Consider the following 10,562-nt stretch of genomic DNA (forward strand, 5'->3'; position numbering starts at 1 on the left):
TGTCCGTGAATGCCACTGTGCCAGGTCGTGTCCGTGAATGCCAATGTGCAAGGTCGTGTCCGTGAAAATGCCACTGTGGCAGGTCGTGTCCGTGAATGCCACTGTGGCAGGTCATGTCCGTGAATGCCACTGTGGCAGGTTATCTCCATGAATGCCACTGTGGCAGGTAATGTCCGTGAATGCCACTGTGGCAGGTTATGTCCGTGAATGCCACTGTGGCAGGTTATGTCCGTGAATGCCACTGTGGCAGGTCGTGTCCGTGAATGCCACTGTGGCAGGTCGTGTCCGTGAATGCCACTGTGCCAGGTCGTGTCCGTGAATTCCACTGTGCAAGGTCGTGTCCGTGAATGCCACTGTGGCAGGTTCTGTCCGTGAATGCCACTGTGGCAGGTCGTGTCCGTGAATGCCACTGTGGCAGGTCGTGTCCGTGAATGCCACTGTGGCAGGTCGTGTCCGTGAATGCCACTGTGGCAGGTCGTGTCCGTGAAAATGCCACTGTGGCAGGTCGTGTCCGTGAATGCCACTGTGGCAGGTCGTGTCCGTGAATGCCACTGTGGCAGGTCGTGTCCGTGAAAATGCCACTGTGGCAGGTCGTGTCCGTGAAAATGCCACTGTGGCAGGTCGTGTCCGTGAATGCCACTGTGGCAGGTCGTGTCCGTGAATGCCACTGTGGCAGGTCGTGTCCGTGAATGCCACTGTGGCAGGTCGTGTCCGTGAATGCCACTGTGAGTGAGTGAGGTTTTACGCCGCTTTTAGCAATATTCCAGCAATATCATGGCGGGGGACACCAGAAATGGGCTTCACACATTGTACCCATGTCGGGAATCGAACCCGGGTCTTGGGCGTGACGAGCTAACGCTTTAACCACTAGGCTACCCGACCGCCCCGAATGCCACTGTGGCAGGTGATGTCCGTGAATGCCACTGTGGCAGGTGATGTCCGTGAATGCCACTGTGGCAGGTGATGTCCGTGAATGCCACTGTGGCAGGTCGTGTCCGTGAATGCCACTGTGGCAGGTCGTGTCCGTGAATGCCACTGTGGCAGGTCGTGTCCATGAATGCCACTGTGGCAGGTTATGTCCTTGAATGCCACTGTGCCAGGTTGGAACATTTGTTTTATTAGACACTTTACTATTTATTATTAATAAATCAGGGTTAAATTACCAGACTCAAAATATTGAGTAATCATACATCACCATGGTGAAATCATGTGCACTGCCTATCCCCTGGGGCCAGCATCTGCAAGCAGCTAGCAGCCTACAGTGTCTGGGTAAATCCAGCAACAGTATTTCTTGCCATGTTCCAGGCATATTTCATACAGTAGTGCTTTAGATTGCCAGGGAGGCAGGTTCACTGACCCAAGGAAGAACAACTGACCCTCCGTCTGTACAGTATGTTTCAAATCTGGACTATGATGGTGACATGACCCTCAAGGACTGACACCAGTCTCTGTGACTACAAAACTCTGTATTTATGAAGTCACTTGAGTGAAAAATGGAAGTGTTGTTACCGCATCGTAACCTCTTGTTTCAGGGTAGCTGAGAAGGGCCTCGCCCTGGGTGGATCAAGCGGAGGGGTAAGACTGAGTGAGTGAGTGGGTGCTGTTTTATGCCACAGCAATATCACAGACGGTCAGGATGGGCTGTGAAGCACAGTCTTGGCCAGGCAAACCAGTAAAACAACTGGCATGAGTAAAAGTCGCCTGACTATGACACACAACCACCTGATGCTCAGTCTGCCATCATGACAAACATGGCAAACTTTTCTGCCCAGCCTGTATATAAAGGCATCAAGTAATTATTAATGCAATGTTTAAACATAAAGGCAACATACTGTATATTTCATAGCCTTTGGGTTTATTTTGTTTACCCTTATGGTATGATTTGTTTGTTTGTTTGTTGTTAACGCTGCACTCAGCAATATTCCAGCTATATGACGGCAGTCTGTAAATAATCGATGATCCGGTGATGACAAGCATCAACCAAGTCAGCAAGCCTAAACACCCAATCCAGTTTATGGTATGGCTTGAGATGACAATCGATCAAATAGACATAACTCTATATTGTGACTTTTCTGCACTAACATGGGCTACAACTTCCTCCATATCTCCAGGGCTCGCATTTGATAAACCTACACTAAACCCTGGACCCACTTTCGTGGATCCCACCCTCTGTTTTCATTTACATTCTACTGACCAATCAAACATCACGATAGGGAGAATGGAAATGGGTAGAGGAGGTGGACGTAAAGACATCCTTTGCGTCAAAATGATTTTTAAGGGCTTTCTTTTGCATTTCAACATATTTTTTTATGTTTCTTAACTTGCAACTATTTTTATCAGTGGGACTGCCCACCATGTTCTTGATATTGCCAACCCAATATTGAAGCTGGTTTGTAACTCAGAATCGGATTGGTCCTTTAGACTAAGAGAGTGTAGAAAATCAAATTACCCCATGCAAATCAAGGCGATTATTTTGAGATTGCAGGAATGACAGGCATGGACGCATGGGTAAGTGTAGGTTCACCGAAATGCGAACCCTGGAGATACAGAGGATGGGACTCCAGCTTAATTAGTCACAGTACAATTAGTCATTCTGAGACTGCATGATTGTATGTGAGTATGGGACCACGGACAGGATACGTTCACCAAACAGTTACTGTCTTTGATAGATATCAGATTCCATGGTCTAGACAGTTAACCAGTGCTGCTGATGTTGTTATTAATACCTCTTACATCTACATCCTCAGGCTTCTATCCTGGATCTACACACTGGAGCTTTGTCAAAGGATAACGCATTCATTGATATATACAGGTAGTAGTAGTCTGCTGGCTGTTGATGAATATGTTAGTGAGATTGTGTTTACTTTACAGACCCTTGTAGCAGTCGGTTTACTGTCTGTATCAGGACAGGAGTGGTAGATTCTACTAACGGCTGGGACGATTCCAAATGTATTTCCCAGGGACCCGGACCCCCTATTACCTGACCCTACCCGGTTACCCCAAATCTCTGATTGGGAATGGTTTTACCCTGGCAAAAACTATTTATATATAAGTGTAAACCGATTTTGTCGTGCATACACTGGAGCTGACTGAAACTTTATCTTTACTCAAACATATGAAAGTCAGAAGGTATGTGTGCACAGTCAGTAAGCAATGCAAACATTAGCCACTTGTTGTGTAACCATGGAGTTTTATGGGTATTGTCAATAAATAATATATCACGTGACCAACCATGGGTCCCAAGTACCCAGGTTGCCTGTCCCAGCCCTAGTAGATACAGGTTGTTCATGTAGGAGTTCAACATTCCTCACAAACCAGGTCACAGATCTATACACATGGTTGGGGTGTCAGGACCCACTTGAAATGGTGAAAGTTAGGGATGCTGGATCTGGAAAACATATTACAAAATGACTATTTATTTTAAAATTATTTCCTGACATCCTGGGTATGGTTGCAGTGTCTGTCTTGTAAGAAATAATTTGGCATGACATTTACTTAGTAAGGTTTGTACTTCCCAATATGTAACATATGTTTTCATCACATCATTTAGACTGTACCTACAAATACTGTCAAACAGTTTGAGAGCTTCCTAATCCTACAAAATATTTACCAACTTTCCATAGGAAGCAATTCTTTGTTATGAATTTTGTGTCCTGCCTATATAGGTGTCCAGCAAACAACAGTTCACATTTATCAATGTATGTCTGCACTGACCATAGTCTCAAGTGTGCCTATAGTGGTGGCACTCCAGCCATGTCTCAGTGCAGAGAACGGACTTCTCACATTGCACCCAGGTGGCAATGAAGTTACATGGAAACTTTCACATTTTATATATAGTTTATACATTTTCTTGTGGCAATAGGAGCATTTTGAATACAATTCACATACTTGTATTTGAAGAGGTATCTGTTTGTCTTTTACAGATTACTTAAAGCAGAAAAGATTGACTTATTAACAGAGAAAGATTTTAAGATTTACAAGTAAGTAAAATTTGAGTTGATACAAAGTTCTTACACTTTACACTTAACATCTCCTGATGAAAGATGTTTTGGATTTGCTGGTGTTATCTAGTATTTGAGGCAAGTCAAGGCATGAGAAGGAAGAGTTTTAAGAGTTCAATTTCTGAGCATCTAACACTTAATTAAACCAACAATTCTAAAAACATAGATTTTCAATTGATAAACAAGTAAATATACCAAATTGTTAACATTCCAGGAAAGTCAAGGACCAGATCCATGATGCCATTGCCGCAGAGTTTGGGGTGCCGCCAGGGAAACTGTATCTGACAAAGCCAACCTTCTTCTCTAGAATGAACATGACAACGCCCAAGACAATACACGATGAATACTGGCATGCTCATGTTGACAAGGTGTGTCTAACAAGAGGCCAGCTGGAGGATGTCTAGGAGTCTCACTTAACATTCTACTTCATTTACCAATTGGTCAACTCTAGGGCTGGGACGAGTCCAAATTTACTACCCGGGTACCCATCCCCCTATTATCCGACCCTACCCAGATACCCGCTGTAGGTCTCAAGAGATGGGTAAAACATGTCCGATTGGGAATAGTTTGACCCTATTCCTGTCAAAATAAATTTAGATATATGTATAAACCGATCTGGTCATGCATACACTGAAGTTGACTGATGTTTTATCAATATGCAAACGTATAAAGTCAGAAGGAATGTGTGCAAAGTCAGAAAGAAATGTGAACATTTATCCCTTATAGTGTAACCATAGAGTTCTAGATAATTTTTGCCATTAAATATAATCACGTGACTAACCACGGGTCTGGGTGGACCTGTTCTATGGTCTAATGCATATTTCAACCTAGGTCTCCACTTTGTAATATGGAGTCATGACTGTCTGACACATTGAGACATTGACTGTGTGTGATAAGTGTAATATTTTACTGTAGCAGACAAAAAGTGGAACATTAAATGACTTTATTCAAAATGACTAGGATTGCGAATTGACCCAAGTCTCTGTGTGAGAGATCACTTCTTTAGGGGCATTCTATTGAATGTTTTATCTGTACACCAAGTAATAAGAAGACATTGCTTGTGCTAACGTCCTTGTGACTTGTGTATGCAGGAGACTTACGGCTCCTTCCACTACACCTCCCTGCTCTATCTGGCTACCTACAAGCAGGACTTTGATGGCGGCAGGTTTGTGTTTGTGGACACCGATGCCAACAGAACAGTGGAACCGAAACTAGGTAGGGATATCGGTGAATGGATTGACTGAATAAATATTAGGCCACAACAAACTGATTAAGTTTCACCCTTTCAAGCAATGAAAACAGTTTTTTTCATATTTTGAAAAATTTATGAAGATTTTGCATATTAACGTTTTGTTCTAAACTGACAGTTCTGGTATAGAAATGTACACTGACACATAAAACATAAATAGACTGAGCTGAAGCAGATGTTTTCATATATCAATAAGAATGTTTTCAACATGTCAGTGGGAATGTTTTCACCAGAATTCATGTTCCATTTTTTTTCAGGGCGTGTGTCTTTCTTCACTTCAGGCTCGGAGAATGTCCATTTTGTAGAACGTTTGACAGATGGAGTACGATATGCAATTACTGTGTCATTTACATGTGATCCTAGCAAAGCTATTTCCGACCCAGAGTCGAGGTAATCCTTCCATGTTTGTGAATAAGACACAATAAAAACATATTCTTCTATCAGTGTAAGCTCAGTTGCTCTCTGACCAGCTGATTTCTAGTGGACATTATTGATTATGTGTGGGTGGGCTCTTTAAACCAGGTCCCAGTGAGATTTTCTCTGTGCCTTGGGTGCTGGGGGTGTTACATATGTTCACAACCAGGTGTTTGATTTCCCTCATGGGTACAAGTATTCTGTCTCACAGTCCCTGAACCATATGACAAACCCTTGTGACCAGCCCTTACTGTACAGAAATACCTCTAAGAGAAGCAAGTCTAGATTTTCCTCAGGTTCATCTCTTAGGGGCTGCTCCTTTTCAATTTAAATGTAGTTGCTGTTTCTGTGATAATTATATATTTTCTGAGACTAAGCGTTAGTATCGGCTAATAATGTGGTGGGGTGGCTTGAACAATGTGAGGTTGGTTGGTTGGTTTGTTTGTTGTTTAACACCGCACTCAGCAATATTCCAGCTGTATGTCTGCCGTCTGTAAATAATCAAGTCTGGAAATCATGAGCATCGATCCACGCAATTGGGATACGGATGGATCCGGGTAGAATAGGTCTTCAGTAACCCATGTTGCCATAAAAGGCGACTATGAATGTCGTAAGAGGTTACTAACGGGATCGGGAGGTCAGGCTCGCTGACTTGGTTGATGCATGTCATATTGCGTCATATAGCTGGAATATTGCTGAATGCGGCGTTAAACAAACAAGCAAATAAATGGGATACGATGACATGTATCAACCAAGTCAGCGAGCCTGACCACCCGATCCCGTTAGTCGCCTCTCTGGATTGTCTGGTCAAGACTCGATTGTTTACAGATCGCCGCCATATAGCTGGAATATTGCTGAGTGCTGCGTTAAACAACAAACTAGCTACTAAAACAATTTTGTCCAAGCGTGGTTTGTTTGAACAGAAAGAGCTTCGTACCAGCACTGAATAGAAAACGTTAAAACGCCTTCAACACAACAACGATGAGAAAGAGAATACGCACTCTTGTTAACAGTAAAAGATCTTAATTTTTCTTGAAAACAGCATCAGTGTTGATATTCCAGTTGCTGACTTGGCGTTAAACCAAACTCACTCACTAGCCTGGGAAAGGCCGCTGAACATTGTCCCCTTATTAAAGTTAGCTTCGTCGTTTGAGACAATTTAGAAACACATGTCAAATCAGGTTAAAAGCCTTGCAGATTTCAAGCACGTGTTCACCAGCATCATCACGTGATGTCATAGTTACGAGGTCTACCTATCAGGGCTCATTTCCGTTGCGCTAGTTTCCAGAGCGCGTTAATTCCAGACGACATGAATCGAAACAAGTAACGTGTATTCAATAACTGAAACGGTGCATGTCGATTTGATGGCAAGAAGCTGATAAAATGGAGAATATATGCTTCGACACTGATATTTCTACTATTTACACGATACGATAAACGTTGTTTCCTATTTGTGATGTGCATTATAAATCTGGAAGGATATCAATATAGAAACGGGTTTTTTTTTATTCTTGTCTAGCTGTTAATTTTGAACAAACGTTGCACATGACAAGGTAAAGTGCAGGAATATATAAATAATTAATCTGTTCTGACCATGTTCACGTATAACTTATTACTAGTTCCCTTAGAATAACATGTGAGATAATGCCACAGCTATCTGTTCTGATTAAAATAATTAAACCGTATGTCTTTTCTATTATCCAATATTAACAACATAAGAACTGTACGCAAAATGAGCTGTTCACTCCACCGATTCTGGGCATGTGTAATAGCTAGTTTCATCATCTGTACTAACAACAGTAAATACGGCAAAACGATGCAATTTGCTGTATCCATTTACTTGACGTTAATCTGTCTCGCCTCACAAGAACAGGCTGAACATACAAGAAATATATTACTGGTTTGACAGGCAATATAATAATGCCCACAATGTTTGTTACTCTGACATATTGGAATAAGGCACTACACCTGCCGATGCATTTATTAGTTTCATTTTAACACGGTCTGTTTGACTATGTAAACATATTCAACCTGAATTTTGTGATATATCCTAGTAACATGTGAAAGTGCTTTTCACTTTGTATTCTGTACCTCCATAAGAGCATATTTGCTTATGTGACGTTTGACAATATTTATTCAGCTGGTCTTTATTTATGAATATATAGAGAATCTCAGTGTCTTTTGATATCAAATATATCAACACGAGTTGATAAAAGTGGACAAAACTCCGATAAAGACACGTCAAAATACACGAGGGCGTGATTTTATTTAGCAACTTATATCATTCTTAAATCGAAATACGCGCAAAAAGATCAGTGATTTAAAATTATAAAAGCGATATCTACAATGTACATATAGCCCAAGCGGTATCTCCTGTGGGAACCAGTTTTGGATGATAAACAGTTATGTATGCAAAAGCGTCAAGGCTCTCGAGAAGTGAGTGTAGGTTTATTGCTGTATAATTCCCAATAAGCAAACTGTTACCATTAACTGACTGCATGTCGTAATGGACCATAAACTAGATCGGGTGGACAGTCTTGGTTGATTGCTGAAGTTTATGGGCCTATTAGCTTTTGTAAACTAACATGATGAGCAAGCATTGTGTGTCGGTTTACCTTCAGTTAATCAAATCCCAAAGTCTCTCTGCATCTGAAGAACCGAATCGATGAGCTGGAAATTTTTTTCTGACATAATATGTCAGAAATTCGTGGTTATATATAACATTTCGCTTTCCACAACCTATGATTCCTACCATGTGAATTTGGAGTTATGCTAAAAGAATATCCATTTAATTTCCACCAAGGATCTCAGGAATCTGTTTAATCTAATAACACACACCCTACATCTCACAAAAATCAGATCTAAGTTGTGGTTACTGCTTTGTTTAGCGGAAGCAAGAACTAACATCTGATTTTAATGAGACACCCCGCCCCCTTTACCCTCTCTCAATGTTACATAATGCTAGAGAGTTGTGTTTAAATGTAGAACATAATTCCAACATTTCATGGTATAAACTAACATGCAATTACAAGGGAAACTTACACCACCAGAACGGAAAACAACATTTATGAAAATATTAAAATCTGGAATGACAATAAGGGTCATGAAAATATTCATTCATATAAGATAATATAATTTTGCATTATTCAAATAGTCGAAATAGTCATCTTGTGTTCTTTTGGAACAGTTTTACAGAAAATATTTAGGTTCTTAAATGCTATAAAAGTTCCACTAGTTTTGAGTCACATGAAATGTCCATTTAGTACAGAGTGAACAATCTCTTGATGAAGCTGAATACACTGGAGCTGCAGCATGCTGTCACAAATGACTGTGGTGGCGTTATTTCTTCCAGGTGGCTCATGTCAATGAGGACATATGTGTCTGGCTTTACATGCTTCACTGGCTTTACGTGCTGTACTGCAAATGGTCCTGTTGGATCTCCCAAGTCTATCTCGGGGATGTCTTGCTCCAAGTTCATGGAGGAACCACACAGTGACGGACGGGCAGGGTTGGGGAGAGGGGCCTGGGTTATGGGCAGGGAATCAACTTCAGCAGTTGAGAGCTTAGAGAGGAAAGAGAAAGAGCGTATAGATGGTTTACAGAATAAGTAAAGCAGACAAAAAGTGTAGAATATTGTTAAGGTAATGTATGGGGGTTAGTCATAATCCGTTGATTCCAACCAAATTGGAATAAACAAATGGTTTTTAACCTGTGAATTTCCATAAACTAATGTCAAAGTTATCTACGTGCACTTGTTTTTATCATGATTTTAGAACAACAGTCAATGGCATGAAAACTATATGTCTAAATATACAGTACTTATCTTTATACGTTTCCAAAGAGCCTATATGTGACTCCTGATGTTAGGATTCCCCTATAAGCCCATGTTCTATGTTTAGGCATAACCCCCCTTTTACACAAACACACAAAAATGCCCTACATGACCTACTGGGAGAGGAACAGGAAGGTCGGAGAGGGAGGCAGCAATGGTAGGTCGCCGAGATTTTCTCAACTCTTCCCGAGCTGCCCAAAGAAATGAAGCATGAACAAATGGTGCATAAACCGTTTGCCTCACTTTCAAGGCAAATCAGAAAAATAAATTGACAGTTAAAATAAAGTTGACCCTATGCCTTGAAATGAAAATAGAGTAACCTGTTACGTGCAGGAAGTTATCCAGGAAATCGCGTTTGATCAACGGGCATAAATCCTCCGGATCCAAAGCCAGATGTATCAAAAGACGTACCAAATACTAAATCCACAATACTAAAATATGATACCTTGATGAAAGACGCTTGCCACACTCGTGAACATGGTGCTGACCTTGCGTGAAGTGTGTAACAAATCGCAAAATAAGAGCGGAGACTTGAAGTTTGCAACAGTGATGCTAAAACAACAATGGCGTCGTTTACAGACAAAAGTCACCATGGAGACGTTCTCGCGAGATCACAACGTTTTTTGATGAACTGGTACCCGGTATATATGATGAACCGGTATCTTGTGCGCTCTGCGTAGAGCGCTATGAGTCTACTTCTTGGGGCGAGTGAGTTTGGTTTTCCGCCGTATTGGCCTCACACATTTTACCTATGTTGGGAATCGAACCGGATCTATTTATGTCTCAAGTGATTTCATTCATGACAGATAACCCATTATACTAGATCTGCACATTCCTAATCCAAACAAAATCAAGGTTAGGAAGTTTGAGTTTTTATATTTTTCAGTTGGAAAGCTGGAAAACGAGAGAGGTTTTTGTAGGGTTATCTATAATATTGTATATGACTATGGTTAGGTGCTCTACCGCCTAAACATTAGTAGCTCTGTTATGCGAGATGCGAGAGTGATCTCCCTTAGATCATTTCCCATGTGGAGGCTGTATACTCAACACTCAGCACAATAAATTT

The 10,562-nt window shown here is 41.3% G+C and overlaps 2 protein-coding genes across 6 annotated transcripts in view; one reads left to right on the forward strand and one right to left on the reverse strand.

Moving 5' to 3' along the window:
- LOC124144592 (2-oxoglutarate and iron-dependent oxygenase domain-containing protein 3-like) overlaps positions 1–5,693 on the forward strand; it is an 8,485-nt gene extending 2,792 nt beyond the window's left edge. Inside the window, exons 4-9 of the mRNA XM_046514083.2 lie at positions 1,533–1,575; positions 2,748–2,812; positions 3,924–3,980; positions 4,216–4,369; positions 5,093–5,216; positions 5,508–5,693. Coding sequence (XP_046370039.2) covers positions 1,533–1,575; positions 2,748–2,812; positions 3,924–3,980; positions 4,216–4,369; positions 5,093–5,216; positions 5,508–5,644 — 580 coding nt within the window. The 3' untranslated portion in view covers positions 5,645–5,693. The remainder of the gene's footprint in view (positions 1–1,532; positions 1,576–2,747; positions 2,813–3,923; positions 3,981–4,215; positions 4,370–5,092; positions 5,217–5,507) is intronic.
- LOC124144594 overlaps positions 1–10,081 on the reverse strand; it is a 15,680-nt gene extending 5,599 nt beyond the window's left edge. For 2 of the 5 annotated variants that reach the window (XR_006862437.2, XR_007219891.1), the window contains exon 1: positions 9,942–10,065. Coding sequence is in view for 1 of the 5 variants with exons in the window: in XM_048392108.1 (XP_048248065.1) it covers positions 8,924–9,226; positions 9,614–9,687; positions 9,942–9,975 (411 nt within the window). In the remaining 4 variants the exon portion in view is untranslated. Of the gene's footprint in view, positions 1–8,875; positions 9,227–9,613; positions 9,688–9,941 lie in introns of those variants that run through there. The other 3 variants (XM_048392108.1, XR_007219890.1, XR_007219892.1) reach the window with 3 other exon arrangements.
- Between the last annotated feature and the right edge of the window lie 481 nt (positions 10,082–10,562).

This window comes from Haliotis rufescens, unplaced genomic scaffold (assembly GCF_023055435.1).
Source record: "Haliotis rufescens isolate VD_foot unplaced genomic scaffold, xgHalRufe1.0.p SCAF_11, whole genome shotgun sequence".
In the NCBI taxonomy this organism is placed as follows: Eukaryota; Metazoa; Mollusca; class Gastropoda; order Lepetellida; family Haliotidae; genus Haliotis; species Haliotis rufescens.